The sequence below is a fragment of the Macrobrachium nipponense genome, chromosome 26 (genome assembly GCF_015104395.2).
Source record: "Macrobrachium nipponense isolate FS-2020 chromosome 26, ASM1510439v2, whole genome shotgun sequence".
In the NCBI taxonomy this organism is placed as follows: domain Eukaryota; kingdom Metazoa; phylum Arthropoda; class Malacostraca; order Decapoda; family Palaemonidae; genus Macrobrachium; species Macrobrachium nipponense.
The window spans coordinates 24,566,580-24,593,035 of record NC_087215.1 but is presented as its reverse complement, the minus strand read 5'-3'; the positions used below and the strand labels follow the sequence as shown (position 1 = coordinate 24,593,035).

The following is a 26,456-nucleotide window of genomic DNA, read 5'->3' as shown; positions in this document are numbered from 1 at the left end:
TATATCTCTATCTATATAGTATATACATAGTGTATATTTATGTTTATTATATATATATATATATATATATATACTATGTATTGGTTATATGTGTGTGTATGTATATATATATATATATATATATATATATATTATAATTATATATGTATGTGTGTGTGTTATGATTAGTATATATATATTATATATATAATATATATATATGTGTTGTGTGTATGTATATATATATACACATATATATATAACATGTACACACATATGGTATATATATATATATATATAGATATTTATATATGTATCCACCCACATATTTGTTGCTGGTGTGGTGGTTGTTGTTGAAATACGCATTAACTTATAATAATTTATTGAAAGAATTCAATGTTGCATTAACAACTGACACAAAGAATAACAATTATTTAATGATAAGGAAGGCATGAACAAGTGTCTACAAATACTCTGCATAAATCTTCATATTGTTATAGAAGTACGACGGACTAAGAATTAAAGATCACAATTTACTCCAAACCGGTGCGATAGTTTTTGTAAACTATCTCATTGGTATCATAGACATTATTTCTCGCTATATTTCTATATATATTGAGGGCTGTTATTGGACATATCTTTTTTTTTAGGAATTTATACACCACAGTGTCAAATTACTACAGAAAACTAGGCAAATTGAATATTCTCTCTCTCTCTCTCTCTCTCTCTCTCTCTCTCTCTCTACCCCGTTTTCTTTCTTTGACTGTTTCTCCCTCCTTCGACTCCATCTTGTGGAGTTATGGATGGGGTGGGAGTGGATGGAGGGATTGGGAGGGTAGAGCTTTGCCCCCTCTGCCCCAACCTCTTACACTCATACGGTTTACTTTACCTTCAAAATTCGTGAGCGAACTTTCTGGGGGTCGACCAACTTTGTAGATAACTTGTGGCAATATTTTGTGATAATGCCCGGCGTTGAATACGTTTTAGGAACTTAGGTAAACTCTCCGCCTAGCTAATTTGTTCAGGGTTAAATCATACAGAAAAGAGGAAAACTGAACTGCTTACATAGTAGGAGAGAAGAGGGACGAGGGAAGGGGGTTTGCTCTTCCACTTTTCAACTCCTTCCTTCCCCTCCCTTTCCCCACTTATCTTCTCCTCCTCCCTTACCCCCAACACTCGTTTTCACGGCATAACCCCGACCCAACGGCATCTTTGGATGGCAGATGGTAGTATTGTGAAGTAGTAATAGTTAGGGTCATTCTTCTGAATGTATTTTATATTGATTTATTTCTTATTCGGGAAATCTGAAACTAAAATGGAAACGATTAGTACCAAACAAAAGAATTTGCTAAATTTTCATTTTTGAATAGAGTGGTGTAGACAGACCACCCCTCCCTTCTCCTGAAAATAAGGAAAATTGTATAAATTAGGAAATGGTATTGAGTTTCAGAGTTTACTAGAATTAAGGAATGCAAAAAAATAAATAAAGAATAAAAAAAGTGTAAACAAATTAAAAATAGATAAATAAAAGAATAATTTAAGTTTGTAATGTAAACGAAATTCACTATTAAACTAGTCCTGGGTGCTGCATGATACCCTCTGGTGTATGACCCCGTTTCTGGAGAGTAATACTTTATTAAGTTGGTGCCACAGTATCATATATAATCTTACGTTGCAAGTCTCGCCAAGAATTGCTAGATATCGTAGACGCAAAGGGAGGAATATTAAGTAAATTACTTCTTAGTTGTGTGTCGTTTTCGTCCTCCTTATCAGGAAATTCTTTAGGTAGTCATTCAGCTAGTAAATTACCTTGCGTATTGGTTCTGAACCACCCCCACCCCCTAACATAAAAAGCTTTTGATGAATTTCTTGTCTCATTTCCTTACGAAGTTTACTATTAGAATGTATTTTTGGCCTGTTCGATATGTAATAAATGTGATATGCGGTCTAGAAAATTTTCCCCTTATCTATGGCTGGCAAAGTAAACAATATGTAAACTTAAAAACTAATAAAGTTACCACAATACAATTAGATGGCTATCAGTACTTCCCAGAAAAAGGAAAACTTAATCTTTTTTATATCTAGGCAAGATGGGATAGAGGATGGGGGGATCCAGAGAGGCAAGAGTGAGAATGAAAGATTTTGGCAGACCCATAAAACATTTCCTTTAGCAATCTAACCCCAGGTTAATCCTGAGAAGCGTATTGGCAATTATAAGTCAGGATGGACAAGAGAGTAGAGCACAGTAAAAGAAGGAAATGGAATACAAATCTTTTCATTCATCTTGTCCATCAGTTACCCAGCGAATGAATATTACATTTTGTTGAGAAATATTTTCTTTTCCACTAGTAAGCTATTCTCATCTGGAACGGAAATTTCACAGATAAGGGAAAAACTAATGAACCCGTATGTTGATAATTCCACTACTTAACCAACATTCTCTCTCTCTCTCTCTCTCTCTCTCATAAGATGTGTGTGTAATGTGTAATAAATGCTCTCGTCGGCATTGGGCGAAGCTGTACTTTCTTATCATAGGAAGTTATTAATTTTGTCAGACAATTTTTTTTTCTCGAAAAATATCCACCACAATGAATTTCAGATCTGTAATAAACCTCGTTTATTTTCTTCACCTAGATTTCCTTGATTATAGTGGAAATCTTAGGCAAGTTAAGTTTCCTCGTGATAAGAATAAGCAAAACATTTTCCCCTGTCTTTTATGTCAAAAATTTCATAAAAATCCTGAAGATAAAGTAGTGCCAATAAAGGCAAAACACCCCTATTCATATGTGAAGCACATGCTAACCAAGGAGCAACTATTGCCGTTGAGTATTTTCGAATCATTTCACGAAAACATGTATTTGTCATACATAATTCCCAGAAAATTGCTCAGACGGGAGTTACCCGTGGTTAACCTCCTTAATCGGTTACCTGTATCGCAATGAGAGTCTACCTAAGCCTTCAAAGATAAACGTGGCCATACTTGAAGGCCACACTTGAGAGCTCTGACTTTTGGAGTTTGTAAGGCTATCACATTAGAATTTTGCTGCATATAAAAGTGATAAAAATTTTCATATCAAAGTAGAGCGCGTCATATTCTTGAAAATAAACCCTGGATTTTAAAAGTTACAAGATATAGCAGTCTATTTTTTTCCTAAAAGATACGAATAAAAAGGATTTCACCAAACTAAATGAGGGTTATTTTAAACTGTTGCTAAGATACGGGGGAGGCGGGCGAAATGACGAATCGTCCTTTGGACGGTCTTACTCCACAATCTGGTTTCAAGCGCCAACAAGAAATCATTGCTTGTGTGATGTCAACGGACCTGCACATGCCTTAATTTCTGTAATGATGGCCTGTTACTAAGCTTGACCCGGCGAAAGAGCGCAAAGCTAATTGATATCGGTAACAGTTTCAAACTTTGCCACTCCCACTGTCACTTTGCTATCTCCGCTACCTCGTTATACCAGTCATCCTTGTAGATGTGTACTCCACCCAATATTAGTCGTTGAGCGCTTAAGTATATTATCTTTACCGGCATCCGAGGCTTTCTCCATATATACTTAGTTGGAATTTTCTTCCAACTAAGTATTTCTCCTTTCTCTGCAATTTAAAATCTGAAACTTCTTAGTCATAATATTGTCAGGTAAAAGGGGTTTTGCATTTGTATGACTTCTGCGTAAGACAGGGTAGGGTATACATTTGCATAAGATATGTCTGCTTGAATGCTTATGCGGCTTTTCATTTTTTCAGTAACCGAGGTCTCCCATTAGAATAAGTGAGCCAAATGAGTTATACCCTTCGTTTCTAATGATATTACATGCAAACGATGATAATAATTGCCCCACGCCCCTCCCACAGATGTACATAATGGTACGTAGCCTTCCTTGCTTAATTATGGTAATAGGAAGTTCTTTGGTTATTACAAGGCTTTCTTACGTTACACTCACACACACATATATGCGTGTGTATGTTTGTGTATATGCAATATATATATATATATATATATATAATATCTATATATATATATATATATATATATATATATATATATATATTATATAATATATATATATTATATATATATAGATATATATATATATATATATATATATATATATCTATATATATATATATATATATATATATATATGGAGTGTTTAACAGAAATAAACCTCATACGTAGAAAATGCTGTGTCCTGTTGTATCAGCAACTACTAATAGCATACATCTCATCCTTGCGCAACATTGCCCACTTTATGCTCTATAGCCTACACCATGTGCTCATTAACAGCGCACGGGGCGCCTTCTTCCTCCTCCCCCCCTCCCCATTCACCCCCACCATTGCTCACCATTCGCATCTATGTTTTGCATAATGCTTGTGACATTGTAGTTACAGCAATTATTTGGTTTTTGTCTTTTCACTTTCAAGACTTCCGGGTTTTTAATTTTTTCTGTAAACTTTCTTCCTCTGTTCCGTCCATGTCACCAAACCAGCCCAAAAACACTCAGTCCACCTGTTTTACCACGTCACCATACTTGAATATTACTCAGCCATTGAACCTCCTAACCTTCCTTACTCCACATATAAGGTTAGAAATGGACAATTCTTCCTAAATATTTTTCCCTATTCATTTACATTCAGCATCCTCATTTCACTTCCCTCAGGAGAGTTAGCTTTGCAGTCACATCTTACAATGGAGCTTGGGCTCAATTGGATACTATTCACTTCACATAATTCGATGAGCTTTTGCTACCTTTTACCAATTCGATTCAAACAGTTTCATCCTTCCACCAGCCTTGTTAAAATCCCTTTCTAAATCATCTTGGTTTTCATTTGCTGTCATAATCGTGCTCATCCCACTTACCTGGAACTTTCTCTCCTGCAAACATTTCCAAACTATTTTACTAGTTTCTGTTCACTACTAAAAGTCCGTAGTGTGCCATTGCAAACATCCATTGCTCTACCTTCTAGGTTCCCAATTACGACCCCCCCCCCCCACCCTCCACCCCAATTGTGAAGATTTATGGTATAGATGACGAAGCAGTCATGGATGACCAAGGGTTCGTTTATTGCAGGTAAACAATTTTATTGCTCTTTCCTCTATAATTGATGTATGACTGGTTTTTTAAAAGAGGCTAAGCACAAAAAAAAAAAATTATGGGAATAGAGAAATTCAGAGTTCTACATTTTGGAAGTTAATTGAACAGAAGGCTAATGAAACCAGTTATGCATCGATATAGCGATTTCCTCAAAAGAAACCGTTGGATGGTATGGCTTTATATACGCAACAAAGCTAATGGGATGCTACAAGTGGTTAAGAACATTAATGGAAGTTTGTTATATGTCAAAAAAATTTACAATACTCTGAAAATGTTCGTTCTTTCTCAACAACCTTGTAAGTGTTTCCACTGATACTGACGAAAGTTTGAATGACAGATTTGCGAAATCGTATAAAACAAATAACGGAAACAGGTTTCAGGCCCAAAGGAACTCTTGGATTCGGCAATTAAAAGATGTGCTCATGCATTTCTTTCGCGGCTCTATTTCTTTGCCAAGGGAATAACATGGTGGTATGTTTATTACAAAGCATAGAATGCCAGTGTACCAGGAGCCTTTCCTTTCTCAATCGGGGCTGACGGCCCCCTTGAAATCGCCCTTTATAAAATTTGCATCGAGGATGACAGATAGAGCAAGAGGCCAAACAAGGCACGAGAGATGTCATATGACATCGCTCACACCGCTGGAAATAATTGTCCATTCCATCGGAGGTTGCTTGTGATGGAGGAGTCGCTACCCGCCACAAATCAATCCGTCACGGCAATATATCCAACCAATAACAATTCAAAATGTCCTCCCTCTGATGGTTAACATGTAGCAATCTCTCTCTCTCTCTCTCTCTCTCTCTTCTCTCTCTCTCTCTCTCTCTCTCTCGTGTATGTATAGGTATGTGTAAGTATATTATGAAGGGTATTCAAGTTTGATGTAATAAGTTCCTGTCATGGTAAAATACTACCGGGTTCTAGACACTATAGCCCAGACACAAGCATATATAACATTTATTTATACATACATACATATATATATATATATATATATATATATATCTATTCTATATAATATATAGATATAAATGTTATATATGTTTGTGTCTGAGCTATAGTGTCTAGAACCCGGTAGTATAATTTAGACCAAAGTATGATTTATACCAAAGAAAAATTATTTTGATGTTAAGTGGCATTAGTGGCTCATAATAATTATACACACGCATGTATATATATATATATGTGTGTGTGTGTGTGTGTAAATTTCTGACTCACATTAGGACCGAACCCAGGTCTTTCAAATGAAAACGAGACCCTACCAACCAACCCACATAAGTCATAAAAGGTGCTGGAACCTACGTAAGTACCACTACATCTACAGATTTACCTGGGCAGACTAACTGGGTTCGATCCTGATGTGAGTCAGAAATCTATTTCTATTCCACATGTGATTGTCTCTTGATTATTTCTAGTGTATATATAGATATATATATTATATATATATATATATTAATATATATAATTTATATATATTATATATACATATATGTGTCTCACTTTGGGATCTAACCCCGGTCTTTCAAATGCAAGACCTGGGCGCTACCAATGGACCTGCACAAGTCGCAAAAGCAGCCTGGCCAGAAAAAACCTCATGTACTGAAGCACTGATGTCTAAACTTCTCTTATTACTATGTGGTTCAAATAGTTGATCCTGACCTTCCATATGAGAGACCAGGGTTCGATCCCCATGTGAGTCAAAAATTATTTCTGTGAAACGCGTGCTCATGTTTTTATTAGTTGTATATATATATATATATATATATATATATAATATATATATATATATATATATATATATATATATATATCCTATATATATATATGTCTGCATAATTCACATTCCCTTTTACATTCATACTTTGACTGCTGATATGTAGATGAACCCCTTGCATAGGTAACTTCTGCAGCATGAGCTGTCTCATGCTCCTGCACAGAGGGCTCATTAGCAGTACATCAAATGTTACTTCACACGCTTTGCCAGTCACGTCTGTCTTACAAGCGCCCCTACAATCCTGGATAGTAAGTCCTTCATCTTTCCAATCCTCTTGCACATTGGCCATCCAGCACTTCATAAGATCTTTTCCTTCATGCGTACACTTCTTAATTTTGAAAAATGGTCATCAACATTTTGTCGTCTGCTAGTTGCACCATACCAAACCATAATAGAAAAAACTGCTCAATTTTTTCATCTACATTAACCCTTTTTAACCCATCCTTTACCTATCCCCACCATTTGCAAACAATGAGTTGTTCTTGCGCCAATTGTAATAAACACACAAATCATTTAGTTTTACATTTTCATTTTATTCACATTGAAAAGATACAATTCACTTCCGTAAAGGTGAGTTGGCACCACTATTCTTTCGTACATTCTCGTCTTTGCTTTCATAGACACTTTAAGACCATGCACCATTTTTCCACGATCCATATTAGCGGTCAGTTGCTCTTATATTCTTGGTTTCCATTTACTGGACTAAGATACCTCTTGCTCTCCTTTACTCTTAACTTTCTGCTCTTGCATGCATTTTCTAAATCTTTCACTAGTTTCTGCGGTGTCTTTACTATCCCCCAGTGCTTTATGAACAAGGATTAACCAATCCTCCCGTTCAGATCTCTTGTTCTAATACAACATCTTTGCACCCTTGTTTGGTTTTGTTGTACTTTCACCAGGCCCTACATGAACATGTTAAACAGTCACAAGAGGTAAGACCCTGTTGTCTCAGACCCATTTTTACACCAAACCAGTCACTCTGACTTTCATCATAAAAAGATTACTTTCTTTCAACAACATTTTGTATTGCAGGTCCTCAAGACCTACATTGCCTTCCTATTACTTCATTCATTAGTTTTTTCCATATACAACATTTTCCTTGATTTCTAACTTTTCACCTCTTTTTCACTTTTTTGTTACCTAAACCCAATGTCTTCTTCTATGGTCTGTCTATTTCATTGGTTGTACTTTCCAAACCAAATTCTTACCTCACACCTTCCCTAGCATATACTAAGTAATATAATATACTACTTTAATTCATACAGTCACCTGTATCACATTTACATTTACTATATAGTGAAACAACAATTTCACACCCATTCTTTGATAACCTTTCCTTCATCCAGACATCCACTATTAAAACCCTGGTCAGCCACTTAACCCTGTCACGACATATCACAGTATCTCACTGTTAGTCCAGTAGAAAATTCAACTTCTTAATTTTCATCCTTCATATTCAACCGTAACTCCAGGAGACAAGATGGAAAGGTAACAAAGCGAGAGAACTTGGGGAGGGGTATAAGATATTCTATAGCGGAGCAAATAAAGAAGGCAGAAATGGTGTTGGAATAATAATTCTGTCAAGTGAAATGAAGAAGGAAATCTTTGAAGTAAATAGAAGAAACGATAGGAATATCTTGGTCAGGCTGATGGTTGAAAATTGCACTGTTGAATCTTTAGTGCATATGCACCCCAGATTGGATACTCAGATGAAAAGAAAGATCGCTTCTGGTCGAACTTAGATGAGGAAATGGAAATGGTACCAGCAGATGAAAGATGCCTTGTCGGCGGAGATCTGAATGGGTACGTAGGCCAGAATAACCATGTGATCAGCCGTATACATGGTGGGTATGGCTATGATGAAAGAAATGCAGAGGGTGAAAGAATTGTTGATTTTGCTGTGTGAGAGAATTGTTGATTTTGCTGTGTCCAAGGATATAGTACTGGTGAACACTTTTTTCACCAAGTGGCAAGAACATCTAGTTAGGTACAAAAGTGGCGGAAGGTCCATCCAGATAGACTACTTGATGTATTAGAGGAAAAATTTACGCGAGGTAAAAGATTAAAGGTCATACCAGGAAACCTTGTGAGTGTGCAACATCGTTTGGTTGTGATGGACTTGGTTATGGAAATTGAACAAATAAGGAAGAATAAAATGCAGGGGCAAAAAAGGATTAAATGGTTTAAGCTGAAAGAAATTGAACTTTGTAGGCAGTTTAAAGAAAAAGTTTTAGGGGGACTAACACATGAAACTGAAGATGTTGAATGGCGGAACAGAACGATGGAAATAATACTGAGGGTTGCTAGAGAAATATTGGGTGAGAGTAGTGGCAAGATGTTCGAAAATAAGGAAGTGTGGTGGTTCAATGAAGGAGTGAAGGATGCAACAAAGCAAAAGAGAGAAGCAAAGAAAAGGTGGGAGGGGAACCAAATGGAAGAGTACTGGGTGGCCTATAAGGATCAAATAAATGAGCAAAGAAAACTGTAGCAGTTGCTAAGGATAGAACATATGATCAGCTGCACAAAGAGCTAGATACCAAGGAAGGGCAAGGAAAGATCTTTAAAGTAGCACAAATGAGAAATAAGAGTACCAAGGATATAACACACACAAGACAGATTAAGGATAAGGATGGAAATGTACTGAGAAATGAGAGAGACATAATGAGATGGGAAGAATATTTTGAGACCTTATTGAATGAAGAAAATGAAAGATTTCTAAGAGGAGATGGACACAAATTGTGGACCAGTCACAGAAATAACAAAAGCTGAGGTTAGAGTGGCACTGGGAAAGATGAAAAATAGTAAAGCGATGGACCGGATGTCATAACTGCAGAAGCCTGGAAGGCTATTGATGAGGAAGGAATTGACAAATTGTGGCAGTTAATGAAAAAGATTATGGAAAGTGAGACGATACCCGAAAAATGGAGAGAAAGTATATTAATGCCAATATTCCAAGAGAAAGGGGACATACAGTGTTATGAAAATTACCGAGGAGTAAAGCTCATGTCACATACACTGAAGGTATTTGAAAGAATTATGGATGAAAGATTACGGCAACAAGAGTTCATCGGTAGACAGGAACTAGAATTCATGACGGGGCTCAGTACTGTGGATGGTATTTTCGCTCTGAGACAAATTATGAAAAAGTACAGAGAGAAGCAAAAGGTCTTGCATAAGGCCTTTATAGACCTTGAGATGGCATATGACAGAGTACCACGTCAGGAAATATGGAGATGTCTCAGGGAGAGAGGAGTGATGAAGAAGTATGTCAGAATGATCAGGGAGATGTATAGAAATGTAAAGACTAGCGTCAGATCTACTGTTGGAAGAACAGAAATTTCCAAGTTGGAGTCGGGCTACATCAGGGATCCGCTCTGAGCCCACTACTGTTTAACATCGTCTTGGATGTGTTAACAGAGGATGTCAGGGAGGAGCCACCATGATGTTTGCTCTATGCAGATGACATAGTCTTGGTAGCCGAGAGCAGGGAAGAACTGGAGGGAAAGCTTGAAAGATGGAGATGTGCCTTGGAGAGTAGAGGCTTAAGGATAAGCAGGAAAAAGACAGAATATATGACAACTGAATTGGATGGCGACTAGCAAACAACAATCAAATTAGGCGGAGGAAACATCAAAAGGGTCCATTAATTCAAGTACCTTGGCTCAGTGATTGACAATGAGGGGAACATGTAAGAGGAAATTAACAACCGGATTCAGTGGGGTTGGAACAACTGGATGAAGGTGTCTGGTGTCATATGTGATAGGAAAGTTCCTATAGGATTACAGAGCAGAGTGCACAAGGCAGTGGTCAGACCAGCAATGCCATATGGATTGGAAGGAGCACCACTAAAGAAAACAGAGGGCAGAAAGTTGGACGTAACCGAGATGAGGACGCTTAGGTGGATGAGTGGAGTAACCAAAAAGGACAGGGTTAGAAATGAATATATTAGGGGTACAGTAAAGGTCACTGAAGCATCAAAGAAAGTGCAAGAGGCAAGGTTAAGCTGGTATGGTCACCTGATGAGAAGAGAAGAGCTACACATGGCAAGAGAAGTGATGGGCGTGGAGGTGGATGGAACACGAAGGAGAGGAAGACCTAAGACCAGGTGGAGAGATTGCATTAGAGATGATATAACGGAGAAGGGAGTACGGGATGAAATGACACAGGACAGAGGTAGATGGACGAGACCCATTAAAAACGGCGACCCCGAATAGGGATAAAGCTGGGAAAAAGAAGATATTCAACCGTAACTCCACAAGAATCCTCAAACTTTTTTTCACTCTATCCACCAGAGCATCAGTCGACTCTGCCTTTCTTCGTCCATCACATTCAATAGTTCTCCAAATTACTCTTTTGCTGTTGATTAAGGACTGCATTCACTTCAGAAAGCACCTCTCCATTTTCCATAATTATACATTAATCTTTCTCTGCATTACCTCCCTGTAGAACTTCTCCCTTAATTTCGTGCTGCTTGCGTATATATTCTCTTTTACTTTACTCGTGGATACCTAGTCCACCCTCCTGTGCTTATACCGGATCTTAGCTTCCTCATTTGCTTTTATCTCACTAAGCCTTGCATTCCTTCACCTTACTTCTAACTTTCCCCCTTAGTGAGTTTGTCCCCGGAGGTTCTGTCCTGGTTTTCACTAAGTATTTTAGGATAAGGTTGTTGCGAGTTACCATTACTATTTTCCACCCTAGTTTCGACCTACCGCAGTCAGATAACTACCAGATACATATTTCCTCTTTACATGGGAATGAAACACCGATTATATATTGATAAGAAAAAACCGGACATACCTCCAGTAACAAGAATACTTAGATAGTTTGAAAAATCACTTTAAACCCCATTATCCGGGAATCCTTTTGCTATAAGAAAAGAAAAAAAATAAACAGTAACTGTCAGCTGGTAATGTAATTTTAATTTTTTTAATGAATTTAATCGAAATTGAATTGTGAACAATCGCCGGCAATTGCATATAGATTTATAGGTGAACCAGATGGAAAAACACATGAGAAAGACTGTGGTGCTCGAATGTCATCTGGCGAGATAAACCAGCATTGAAAGCGAACGAACACATTGCGATATTTGCTAGATACGAGCTACGTTTAATATTGTAAAGTTAAAAAAAAAAAAAGCTAATAAGGACCACAAATTCTGCACTCCAGATCTCTCTCTCTCTCTCTCTCTCTCTCTCTCTCTCTCTCTCTCTCTCTCTCTTGTAAGTAGCGATTGTTTTAATGCCTTCGGGTCAGTGAATTAAAGTTGTACTTGGGAGCATCTCTGATACGCATGATAGCACATTAAAGCTGTTGTACTTTAAACACGAAATGATAGTCGGGAAGCCTCTCATGCTGTGTCGTCGCTTTTCCTCGTTTTGTTCCGAGGACCGTCGAGCGATTCTTCGCGTGCAGTTTGCCAGGTGGAAGGATGTTCAGCAGAGACCTCTTGCAGGTTTAACGGAACAAAGCATTTTTTGGTTGTATTTATTATTATTATTATTATTATTATTATTATTATTATTATTATTATTATTATTATTATTATTATTATTATTATTATTATTATTATTATTTGAAATTCTTCCAAATGAACTTGGTATTTCGTCACATAATGCAAATAGAATTTGGAGAATACTTTCGACCTCTTTAGGGAGAGAAGTAATGTCCAAGAGAAAATGCTGTAACGTAAATCCTTCAGTTTATACTAATAAGCTTTTTGCCATGGCTACATGAATCACCAGTGTGATATGCAGTTGTTGTTAATATCTTGAATTAGGTTCAAATATTTTCATATATATGAAATAAGACATGATGCCATGAAGATAAGGGTAGAACTTTACTTATTTTTATTTTCACTCTGTCGTTCCTTTGTAAGAACCAAAGACTTATCAACTCTACTTTTAATATTTTGGGTCTACTTCATCACTGTAACCGAAAAAAATACTTTCTTATTTCGGTGATTTATGAACCCTACAGTACCGTGATTGTTGTATATATGTATGTATGATATACAATATACGTGTATATATATATATATATATATATATATATATATATATATATATATATATATATATAATATTATATATATATCTAAATATTTAAGTACTTATAGTCGCCTTTTTCACTATGGAAGAGTTGGCTCTTCGAGGTTTTACCCCCTTTGTTTTCAGCAAGTATTATTTGGGGTGAGTCTGCTAGTCCCTTACCATGTCGTATAGATATTAAAGGTGCTTTATGTGCCAACGGCGTCTTGCACTTCAAGTAATGGTCAGAACCAATGTTTCTTAACTTCGCCTCATCGGACGACCGGCTGTATAGTGAACATCTTACTGTCAGAATAGCAGTAATAACTAAAGTGCAGTTTTTATGCTTATTTGCTTCTTATTCGGTGACTGCTAGATACTATTAATAACTGCGATGTACTTCCGCAGAGATTACAAAATTTCAGTAGTCCTCTCTGAAGTGTTAATGCCTCATATAATTGAATTCCTTCGTAAAATTAGAAAAAATTGTCTTGTGTTAGATGCCTTTGAATTAGAAAAGAAATAGTCTTAATGAAGGGCAGATAAAAGTAACCTCGGAGAAAATATTAAATGCCCACAGTGAACAAAAGAATGAACCCGATCTTGCTAAAGAATGAGTAGAGAATATATTTGTAAGAAGAATCATCACATAAAACACTTAAAAGACTCAACAACTTCAAATATCATGATAAGGCTTTAAGGGTGGCGATTTTTTTTTTTAACCTTCCAATGCTCTTCTGAAAAGCTATTTGAGTCAAGCTTTGTCATGAGCAAGAGAAAGGGTTTTAGTGAGATGGACTTATTATAAGTGAAGAGATGTTTAAGATGTACTTGATATAGAAAGAACACGCAAACTGAATTTAACTTACTTTTATGGATAATTAAAAAACGAAGATCTTGACTCTGATGATTGTCAAAGGTCACCCATGAAACTATCTATGTACATTTAGATGAAATTAAGGTGTCTTAAGAAGCTGGGTAAGTTTGTATGAATGAGCACTACATCTGTTGGTGGATAATGGCTTTTACAAAGACTGATATTCATTAAAAACGAAAATGGTTTGTTATTCAGCTATTGTTGAATTTGGAACCTATGCGCGCATTCTGCATTGGTTGGATTGTGAGAACTTTCACCTACCTGCCAAGGAGCAGATAGTACATTTATGACTATTAGTTTAATCAGAAGAAGACGGGAGTGACATCCTTCCTGGTAGAATTGCTCGGGAAAAATATTGGACTCTTTGTTAACGTTTGGGTTCTATCCCTTTCGCAAGAGAGAAGCCTCCACCTCTTGTGATGAAGCCTGAGATGACTAATGCGCTCTGCATCCTATGGATAAGCCAGTAAGTGACATAGGACCATCATAGATTTAATCAAACAATGACGACTCTATATATGGGACTAGTGAATTGACAAGTTTCATGAATTTCTAAAAATTTCACCTGCTAATGAAATTTAGCTGCAGATCAGTTATTCAAGGTGTACAGCTTCACTACTTAGCTGCTCATTAATCGCCAAAGACTTGAATTTTACTTGTCTTGTCGTTTCTTGATAGTTGGTTATTTTTAATCTTGTCGGAGAGATATTTTCCAGTATTTCTCAGGCCAATTATTGACCTGTGTCGTTCAATTAGTACCTGGAATGTCAATTCGTTGGCACATCCTTAATAATTATGGGTGCCTCTTCAGTTTTAGCATAAATGAACGATCCCTTACAGGTTTCATATGTCTTTTCGCAGCAACTTCCCTGTGGCCTGGCACAAGAGCAGTGTTGTATATTGTGAATTGTGTTAATTGCCACCTGTTCTCATCTTTTGCAGAACGGAATACCAGGAGGATTGTGGGGTCTACAATTGCAGATCAAAGATGCTCTTCTTACAATGGCTCCACACTTGTTATATATAACTGAATAACATCTTGCACAACCCCTGAGAAATGATTATGACTTTGCAGCACATTTCTCTCAAGCGAGGTGAGTAAGCATTAAGGAATCATTGACTCATATCAAGGAGGTCTAATATGATTTCCATTAGAAGGAAGCAAGTAAGTCGTCTAAAAGCATTAAGAAAGGAATGCAGAGACTTTGCTTCTTTTTCACTCCTATGTGTTTCTTATTTTAGTAAATCATTTCACCTGAGTTTTTGAACTCCCGGTTCCTAAGGTTCCGTTCATGCGTGTAGTCGTTGTGGCCTTATTTAAGATGAGATTACGTTTCCCAAAGAACTCAGAGTAACAGTGTGCTCTGAAGTGTTGCTGTTTTCACTGTGAAAAGGTTCTGTTTGTACTTTGGAATTTAGGTATCAGAAAACGTTCTGGTATAACCTGTAAAGCATAGGATAGTTCAGGCATGCAGAAATGAAGTAACTGAAATCTTGTCTTCATTTTTCGTTTAGCTAAATGAAGGCAGAGCCTTTTCACTGATAAGCTGTGCATAAATATTATCTGTGCTATGCTGATAAAAACTAAGGCAACTTCTAGCGTACCCTTTTTTTTCTTTGCCTCTTTGACTGGTACTTACTTTTATTACTTCTCTTCTGATAGCTTATTGTACTCAGTATGTACCCTTGCCACCCAGAATGGAATGGACTTAACAGTGTAAAATTCCATGGCAGAGTTTCTGTGACAAGAGGAATCGCAAAGGATTGCATTGGAAGATTTTGCTAATTAATACTGGGTATTTACTATCTTGACGGAACAGGTAATAAATGTTACAGGTATAAGAATAAATTAGATCAGAAATAGTTGTTCTTTCGAATTCGTTCTTTATATTTTACTAGAGTTGCAGTTACTAAACGCAAACATTAAATGGACTATACTTGATATTTCAAATGAATATAGCTAGGGTTCTGCTCAAAAAGATTTTTGATCGGCAGAGACCGTCAGCAAGCATTATCTCATTTGAAAATTTTGTACACGAAGAGGAACAACAGTGATCCTTATAAAAAAGAAAGCCAATGTTGGTTCGATGAGTCAAACAAGTGGAAAGGTGAATGCGTATGAAGTGGTTTTATCCTAGATGGAAAGTTTTACGTGAAGGTGAAAAACTTAAAAGTATGTGTCTCTGATTTAGGGACTTTAGAAAATTCCTTCCTCAAAGAAAGAATACGTTTGCATGCTGACACACACACTCACGCCTGCACAAGCACACACACATACACATACAAACAGATTATATATATATAATATATATATAGATATATATATATATATATATATATATATATTATATATCTATATAATATATATATCTATATATATATGTTTTATATCTATATGTATTGATACATGCACACAACATTGCATCCCGTATTTGTGCCTGTACTGACTCTCTGCCAACATGATTGTCTTCGGAAAAAATTGGATTTGGATTTAAAATAGGGTTGCAAGTAATCATAAGTTATCACTTAGAAACTTATACGTTTTGTGCAATAGCATATATCCATACTTCCATTACCATTCCATATTGTTGCATCAGAGCTACACTCGTTGGTGTCATTGACACTTTTTCAGCTCTGCGCACGATTGGCTAATTTTGATGTGGTCATTTATACTTTCTCCTCTTTGAATTTATGAGAATAAGCATTAATAATTGAAAATTATAAAATATGGATTAATAGAGCCGCAGTGTTTTACTGAATGTTACAACTTCTATCCTTAAATGGATGGGATCGAATACAATCTGTGGCCTGAATCTTTGAAAAATTTCCGACGGTATGTGGACAGAAAAGAAAAATCAGTACAGTAAAAGGACGGACTTTATTTAGAATATCTGAGATCTCTCAAATCGTTAAGTAGTAGTCAGTTATCAGCCTGCCTCCCCATATCATTTGACATTGTTCTAAGCTTTTCCATTAGCTGCACCATAGAGGCGTGAAAAACCATCTTCATTTTAGCTAAATTTAGTTTCTGTAAGCCAAATAAGGCTGACCTTCATCAGTCGCAATAATTAAAAGAAGAAACTACCCTTCAAACTCTTAAACACGAAGCACTACTTAACTGCAAATGGAACTCCGTTAGTCACTCTCTTATCAAATACCGTCAACATACTGTGAAACGGTCTTTGATCATTTTCGTTTGCGGCATACATTGAGAGGGTATTCATTGAGACATAATGTATATTTTTGATTTCTCGGAAGGATATATATATTCTTAATGATCTATGTAACAAGAAGTTTCTATTAGTCTTTTAAAAATATGAATCTTAGATGAGACGCTTATATTATAAAACTTCAACACCTTACGTTTTATTATTATTATTGTTATTATTATTGTAGCTGCTTATGTTGGTATGCTCATGAAGGACTGTTATAGTTGGAAAAGTGTTGAAAACACATAGAGAATGAGCAAACTAAAAACAACCTTATATCTGCAATAGTTCCAAAGTAAAAACTGGCAAATAAAAATTGGTAATCTCCATAGCACTTACTGTGAATTTACTGCATCACATAGATGGAAAGAAAAGCAGGAGCACAAAAAAGAAAAAAAAAAGAGGAAAAAAAGCGGTGGACAAGATACAACAAGACAACAATACCTCCATGATTTCCATTTCAGTTTGAGGAAGGGCAGCAGACATGGGTTCAGAAAGGGAAGTGGAAGGGAAAAGGAAATGGTACTAGAAGAAGTGAAGGCATCTTCTTGATAACGCACCACGAGGCAGGTGTGGCCCCCTCTCAGATAAGCCCGCCCATCATGCCTTCTGAAATAAAACAAGAGGATGAAAAAGTAACAATGCAGCGTTCTGGGCTCTACCCACAAGCAAAGGGAACTCCAAACCAAGACTGGAAGGCGATAGTACAGAGGCTTTCGCAGGTCCACATTTGGAGATCACTGGTCGAGTGGTCACTCCTTGGTTCTTGGCGCTGCTGCCTAATAAATATGACGTTTTCTGAAAGGCTCCAAAGACGTAGACATAAGCAAGAGTCTGTTATCGTTCATTATTACCTCGGTTGAATAGATTGATCATACCTTACAATTATATATATATATATATATATATATATATAAATATATATATATATATATATATATATATATATATATATATATATATATATATATATGTGTGTGTGTGTGTGTGTGTGTGGGTGTGTGTGTGTGTGTGTATGAGTGTGGGGAGGTGGAGGGATGTACGCGCGTGTTTGTATGTGTGTGCGTATTCGTTATATGTTGCCTAATTTTACTTACTGTGATTATGTTTAAAACTGATAATCATTTACTATATATGGTGATTTGCTTTTAATAGTCATCCGAAATATTGTTTTTTCTTAATCGCTTGGAATATTATGCGTCTGGAATGTTGTTTTTCATAATAATTTGAAAAAAAATTGTAAGTCGGTTAAATTCAGAGCCCTATTCATAGAAAATAGAGAATTTTTCCAATTTCCAGTACACCTTTGGAGACTATAAATAAAAACATTGGCTTAATATGTAGTTTTGCATCGCTTTTATCAATATGGTAGTGTTTAATCTTTCCATGCCATTTTTGTGTCGTATTTTTACGCTCATTTGAATCTCTGATAGCGTAGTAAGTAATTTTAGCGTAAATAATATTTAGATATAGTTCTTTAACTCCTGAAGTTATGTAAGTATTGCAGGTATCTTTCTATAATAATGAAATTCGAGTGGTCTTTCTTGTCTGTCTGCCCCGGCTAATGGCGGTTGGGAGACATGACACATCCACTCTCCTCATGCAAGCCTGTTTGTCCGCCCCAGGTGGATCGGGTAGGTGGGGATCGGGAAGGTAGGGGAGACATGACCGGCAGCGCCGGGTTCCAGCGCAAAGTTCGTTTGTGAATAAGCTACATTTCTGCCATCGCAAAGTATCCATTTGTTTTATCTCCACTGTAGGTCATATATTTTATGATAAAAAATTAAGGCTGACAGGCTGAAATCGGGTACTTTTCTTAATTGCTGGTAGTGTATGTGGCTTTATTTCATGTGCATTGTTAAACAGTTTGTAGATTTGTAGGCATGAACCTAAGAAAAATGTAGAAGTTATAAAAGGAACGAGAAGAACAAATCTGTTTTGGTTATTCTTACTATGCATATATGGGATAGGCTGTTGCCTGTACTGGACAGTCGTGGAAATAGATGTTACAACAGGTCGCTGTTATGCGGACTCCATTTCTATAAATTGCCAAACAATACTTTTTATATTGAAAGAACCCCAGGGAACTAAAACTATGTGAATGTCAAAGAACCTTTACATAAGATCAACTCCGTTAATTACGAGCAGAATAAACATTTATTTCGTTGGGTTTTGAAATTTAATCGTTTGGTTCATTTAGGCTTAATGCTTTCAGAAAGAACAACTTAAGATATGAATCGATTTTTGTTTTAATCTTGGAAGTTAAAATCAATTCAATTCTTTTTTGGATAAGTAAATGCAGCTCATAAACCGATATAAGCGACCATCGCGAAATGCAAGCGAAATAGGTATGGGCATAGATCCATAGAAATATAGTGGAAACGGTAACAAGTTGGGAGAAGGGTGAGGGAGAGATGTTGACCCCCACCGAAGCAATAAATTTGCCTCTTTAATAATCAAAGTTTAAGAGTTATGGTAGAAAACGGAAGCAAAGAAAGAATTTTAAATCTAGACAGTAGAAGGATTAATTTACTCACAGATTTTGAAGTTCTCTGGTGATTCAGTGAAGCGAAAGAGGTGGTCAGTAGAAGGAGCAAAAGTAGTAGCTGTCTGTTCACTGGAATTTCAAAAGTAAATGGATAGATTAACAGATAAATACAGCTTAGTACAGAACTCCTACCTTAATGGCGCTCAAATGCTACAAATAACTTTACATACTCAGGTGTGTGGTAGAGCAACTGTAGAATCCTGTTTTGGGTTTGTGCACAGAATTTACGTTTTGTTAAGCGGTCATAGTGGCTCCTTGCCAGTCCAGACATTAATGCAGGATTGAACTTATCAACGTTTTTTGTTGACATATTTCACAATGATAACATTAAGAACTTAGAAGATAAAAATCAATGCTTCCATTTACCCCGATATTTCTGCATCTATACAGGGACGCGCGCGTACAAGCATCATACACACACTTAAACACACTCTTGCAGGAATGACACACACACTTCGCCATTTGAAGTCGGACAAGTTCTCTTGCGAGAAACATCAAAGACGGGAAAATAATCCCTTTCATGTACAGTGGGCCTTGAAGCGGGAAGCGTACTTGACATTCATGAAGTAAGTATTTTGGGTCAGCTGTCTTCTGTACGCAACGCTGAAACACATGAGAAAGGATCAGTTATTCGTTGCAAAGTATCGTCCATGACCTCATTAAAAGAAAAATCGAACGAGGGAAGTGTACTCTTAAGTAATTTTGTCATATCGATGACTGTATCTTGTACCGCGCATGTTAACAGTTGCAAGATATTCGAAAATGAAGGTCGTATCCAGTTTTCAGGAAGGCTTTTGAACTAAGATAGGAAAAGAGATGTTGTGCTGAAATCAAACGAAATGCATTGACATTCCAGTTAGCAAGGTATCGAAAAGAGTATCCATTTACATGCAGTGAAATAAAGCACCTGGTGTTAAGATACAACGCTATTATTATGAAAGAAGTATTGTGATTGCCATAAAGGTATTCTCTCATACTGCTCGCACAAGTAGTAAAAATGAATAGCAAATTAGGACATTCAGTACTTTGCAAAACTCGTTTTATATAGTTGTTTAACACTGAAGAGTAAATATTGTATAATTATTGGCCCAACAGACACTTGCCACCTTTATAATTCTGATGGAACATAAAAGTGCGTAGGATAGATAAGTGACAACATTTTTGTGAACTTTGTAGTAAGGTATTTGGGAGCACGTTTTCCACTGCATTCCAGCACTTCACGTGAACTTGGAACCAAATAGCCAATATTTTCCTTAATGTTGGTAAAATTGACATCATCAAGACGATTTCACACGACCACGAATAATGCCGCCACATTTGCAATCAGGTGGAAGGTTGAACGGTAAAATGAGAAAAGATGACAGAAGTGTGCTCGTTTGACAACGCTTCGGGTTTTAACATTTTATAAAAATGCTTTGCGAACTATATCAGTCTGTCATTTGGTTTAATTTGGTTGGTAGATAAAAGTCAAGTAACCACTTATGGAGGAAAATGTAGATTATGTAGAAGCCGCCTGAGTAGGTTCTTGTATTTCTGTAAAGTATTGTCCTCCCTCTTCTACCTAGCCATGAACTTTTCTCGCATCTTCTGTTTTCCCTGACTTTTATATTTTATCATCTATTAAGTGGAGATTAGGGTACTTCTCTGATATACCTTTCCATGTTCAAAGTGATAATAAGCTGTAACAAGGCGTGATGCGACCTCCAACTTAAGTTGTAAACATTATATTCCTAAGTTAACGTGATGTGCTCTTCGTAATTAATTTTCATACATAGTACTACTTATACCAGCAACAAGGATCAAGTAAAAAGGACACAAATTAAACACTTTCATATACTCTGTTATTAGTAGAAAAATAAAATAATTGAAAAAAATGCTTAAATTCAGCACAAATGAATTAAAACCTACTGAAATCTACGGTCGAATAGAGCCTTGTTTCACCAGCGAAAATTAAGATAAATACAATATATTTTATAAAAAACAATTTATCTGTACTGTTTAACATGCCCATTATTTACTTTTTACATTCTCATTGTAATAAATAAATCATAAATATCTTATCCTAAAATTCCTGTACATTTAACTCTATGCGAAATACCTTTTTCAGACCTTTTTAGGCTTTCCCATAGGGCTTTCCTACCCCCCTACAACAACAACAAAGCAGTTTGCAAGCTTATTCCCAGAGTAAGGGAAAATGTAAACCGCAGAAAAAAGATAAGGAATAAATTTATTATAAATTTACCTTGTTTAGGTTATTAATAGAAAATAAAAATGAAAACAATAAAGAGCTGTAGGCCTGGACTCTAAAACCTAATTCTGAGTTGTGATATACAGGTCATTTCCAGAGTTTGATGTTTACAGATAAAATTTTATATTAGACACGTTACCTGAAAAATAATTCGAAGCTCTGCTAACCACTAAGCTTGCGAACCGTGGGTGGGTCGCAGCCAGCACACAGAAGGACATGGTCTGGCAAACCCATCCCAAAAGACTTAATGAGAAACGGAAGTTTTATCATCTTGGAATGACCCTTTCAACACGTCCACTAACTCACAGATAAGCAGACATTCTATGTATTCTTTAGGAAAAGGGTCCAATATATAAATTCACAAGTAAAAGGCAACCTTTGAAAACTAGCTGCACTCACATCTCATTATGTGTGAGTATATGATTCAAAATTGAATTATACGACCAGTCTCCTCACACACACACGCACACACACACACACACACACACACATATATATATATATATATATATATATATATATATATATATATATATATATATATATATTCATTGAATAGAATGGCTTTCTCACTGTTAACCAGCTTTTTTGAAATTGCTTCATATTTTCTAATTATTTTCTTTACTTCATTGTTCAGGTTACTAATGGACACATAATGGGGTTCTTCCATTTACTCCAGTATTTTTACATGCGACAGCTGTTTCGTCAACCTATACGTATTGACGTTATCAAGCGTACCGATACAAATATGAGCCTACATGCGTTTTGTGACGTCATGAGGACGGAAAGGTAGTACAATTGCCAGATACCTAGTTTTAAGTATTTTCAAAAGACTATGGTGAAACATAAAATAAGAAAAATAAATAAATATGTTAATAACAGAAATTATATAAAAAGTTGAAAGTAAGTTATTATATACACATTATACATAAATATATATTAATTACATATATGTTTAATTCACTGAATGTCAGTGTGCGCTCCTGTCCGCGTGTGGTGGTTTTGTTCCACGCGGTTGAAGGGCTGCCTCCTACACGAGGGCAAGGATTGGTCTGCCTCACGTTGGATGTTAAGGTTGGGGCGTTGCATGGCGATGCTGACTGCTTCTGATATCAATAAACGATTGTAGTTGCCTTCCTTGTGTATTATTTTGGTGTTTGTGAGAAGTTCTTGTAAGGATGGTTTTTTATTGTGGGTATCCACAAAGTGCTGATGAATGGCTCCTTGGTTTCTGTGGGCCTGCATGCGACGTTTGAGTGTAGTGGTTGTGTGTCCGATATAGCATTTTTGGGGGGACAGACATTGCTCGTCAGCACAGACAAACTTGTATACTATATCAGATTTAACCTCTTTCTCCGTCGATGGGGCCGTACTATTCTTCATTACCAATGAGGCCGTAAGGTTTGGTTTGCAGTAAATCCTTGCTGTTATTTTGTTATATGGCGCTAGGGGGGTGGTTCCTCTTCGCAGTATACCAAGGATGGCTTTCCTTTCATCTTCGTGGTGTTTGTTGTATGGTATCTGATGGTATATCACTATTTCTTTGTCTTTGTCTTGTGTGTTGTCCCTCGGGGTCGGGTTATGGAAAGCCTCTAATCTCTTTTTGACAACTTGCTGGATCATGTCATCTGGGTAGCCGTTATTTGTGAGCAGCTGTTGAACTCTGTTGATTTCTTCGATAGTCGCTTTCCACGTCGAACAGTGTGTTATGGCGCGTTTTGTATGCATTTACCACAGATCGTTTATATGCATCAGGGCATTCTCCTATAGCATTTAAGCATCTCCCAGCGTCTGTCTTTTTAGTGTATACGGTGGTATTGTATTTGTTGTTCTTTCGGGTCACAAGTACGTCCAAGAAAGGGAGCATCTTCTCATCACTTCTTTCTACCGTAAAATTTAATGTAGAATTTGCTTGGAGTTTATTTACTAATTCTTCTATGTCATTGTCGCCCTTTGTTGTGATAAAGATATCATCAGACGCTAGAGAGGGGATCATATGTCCTTGTCTCTTCCGCATATCAAATAGTATTAGTTAATAATTGTTTCACTTGAATGGACAAATTGGGATTCAATTATGATATACTTTGATAACAAGATTTATGTTATTAAAATAATAAATCTTTAGCTACAGGTGTTTTACAGCTGAAGAATTGTATTACATTTGTGTCATATGAAAACTATTAACTAATTAACATAAACATTACATATATCTATGATGTAGAAATGTACAACAGTTTTTTTATGTAATAACGTAAACTTGCCTACTTATTAAAAACTGGGGAAGGGGTGGTGGGTGGGTTAGAGGTGTTGGAAGAGCCTACCAAGAAGGTTTAAATAAGCTTTGATAAATGCCTTGAAATGTGAAATACCGCAGACGTTTAACCGTCTGAAACAAAAACATCTTCAACAGTGTTTGATATATCTAAGGACCTCTGTATTATTTTAACGCATCAACATTATTATTACTGACATATCTCAAGGACCTCTTTCCCCTTATCTTTTATTTTCCTATACAGAAGTAATTATAGTGTCTAGCTTACAAACCTGCATTCACCACTTTTCATGGATTCATTTCTTCCCATCGGAAGATGGAATTGCTTTCTCCCACGTGAGTTTTTATTTCTTTTCTTTTCTTTTCTTTTCGACCTGCTGCTGCTGCTCATTCTAGATGAGGGAATTATTTTCTACTCTTGTCAGGACGGTTTCGAACTCTTGCCATACCACCATGTCTTTTACATCAGTACAGTCTCTCTCTCTCTCTCTCTCTCTCTCTCTCTCTCTCTCTCTCTCTCTCTCTCTCTCTCTCTCTTTCTCCTATTTGGAATTCTCTCCCTATTCTGTTTTCCAAACTTTCCTTCTAGAAGAGGTGCGGTTGTAACCAAAACCGCCTTCTCAGCCTCCGTTTCGAATTCTTTTCCTTTGAATCTGGTCTGGATAAGAAAAGGGTTGTGAAATGTCAGTCAGTCGGTTTTTGCACCAAAAAAATGACCACTATTCTCCTTTTATTACCATTAGGTTCACCGTGATACTCGCGAATCTCCTCCATTTGCAGTTCTCTTTACTCTCGTCCATTTGAAAGTCATCTTGCGGTATAACTAAAAAATCTTTACACAGCATCAATCTCTACAAAACTCTTCACAGATTGTGTTGAAATGTGCTGCATAAATGCATGCCATTCACTTCGTTGAGGCCCCAACATTCGCTTGACCTTGGCCACTGAGAAACTGCAGAAATTACTTTATTTCATTTCATTCTCTACAGTTGTTTTGCTCTGACAGTAGAGGATTTCATTCTTTTGGAAAATATTACGTAATTTTACGAGACGTTTTATTCCATTTGTTACTGTTTGGACTATCATTTGCAGCACTTTTTTCCAAGCATAAACCTGCCTTGTGAATGTATGCTTCTTATGTACACCTACGTCCTCTTTCTTCTTTTGGTGTATGATGATATATTGAAACAGCGTTATGATATATATTGAAAGAGTAATATGATATACGTAGAATAGTAAGATTCCTGAAGGTTATGTGGAATCATGAGATATATGGTCGGTAGTGCTGAAACAATGGTTTCCAGTGTCTTAAGTACTCGAGGCCTAAAGTGTTGCTATCTATTTAACGAAGATTTCCAGTAATGTACATATCCACTTTAGAATTTTGCCTCCCGTACTTTTTTTTCCTTTTCAGCGCAAATCTTCAGGTATATTGATAAACAAAATTGAAATGTATTTCAAACTGCATTACTTGGTCATAGTCTTCATTAACCTTACGGGACACATCAGAAATTATATCCTGTCTTTGAAAGTCTATTTATGAAGGCAGTGTTTCATCTGCCCCTTGGTATCTATGAAAGTTCAATCATTGTAACAATTCGCTAGGTCCTCAGCAGTTCCCCGTTTAAGTTTTTTTCTGTTTTTGAACCATGTAATGCAAAGTAATGTGTGAATTTATGTTCAGTAAAGTGTTAAGTGACGAATTTGAGTCATTTTAAGATCAACACTGGTTTCCATTTAAGCGGTAAAATATCCTGAGATGACACGGTTAGCTTTTATTTCAACTTGTAAGCCTCCTGTAAACTTAAGTTATTACGCAGTGATGTTAATGGTTAGAGAAGGATTTTGCGTTTAATGTTAGTCACATTAGTAAAATCTCTAGTAAAGAATGAAATATTAGAAAATAACGTAGACGTCTATTGTAGGGTACTTGGCCCTGTGATATTTGGTTGAGGCTTATATTTCCCACTAGACTTCATATCCATGGCTGTTCTATGGCTCTTGCTGCCGCTTTCAGCATCAGTGATGGGGATTTTAACTTTCATTCAGGAATGCATTCATCTCATACCGTAACAAAGCTACCTTTACGCCTTTTATTAGCTTATATGCATGATATATGTATTTTGCTGGATACCATTCACATTTTATAAAGAATGGAACTATGGCATCAAGTACCATAGAAGAGACTTGTTTTCAATTAAGATGGACCAATTAGGTTTTCTCTTGAAATACCAAACTGAATGTGAGCTAAATTCTTTTACTCTCAGTCTTTACTTAGCGTGATAATAAATGAGAAGGCACTCGGCACGATAAACACACATCCCTTGAGGTTTGAAATATGGAAAAAAATGTCCAAATTAAATTAGTAAAATGCTGAATTAGTGATAAATGAAAAGACTCCCATGTGATATTGGTGAGA

The 26,456-nt window shown here is 36.4% G+C and overlaps 2 protein-coding genes across 4 annotated transcripts in view; both read left to right on the top strand.

Moving 5' to 3' along the window:
• LOC135200070 (protein glass-like) overlaps positions 1 to 26,456 on the top strand; it is a 1,678,662-nt gene that overhangs the window by 155,881 nt on the left and 1,496,325 nt on the right. The gene's annotated exons all lie outside the window — the stretch shown is intronic.
• The window catches only part of LOC135200071 (uncharacterized), an 84,060-nt gene that overhangs the window by 47,155 nt on the left and 10,449 nt on the right, over positions 1 to 26,456 (top strand). Inside the window, exon 2 of the mRNA XM_064228354.1 lies at positions 14,703 to 14,854. Coding sequence (XP_064084424.1) covers positions 14,703 to 14,795 — 93 coding nt within the window. The 3' untranslated portion in view covers positions 14,796 to 14,854. The remainder of the gene's footprint in view (positions 1 to 14,702; positions 14,855 to 26,456) is intronic.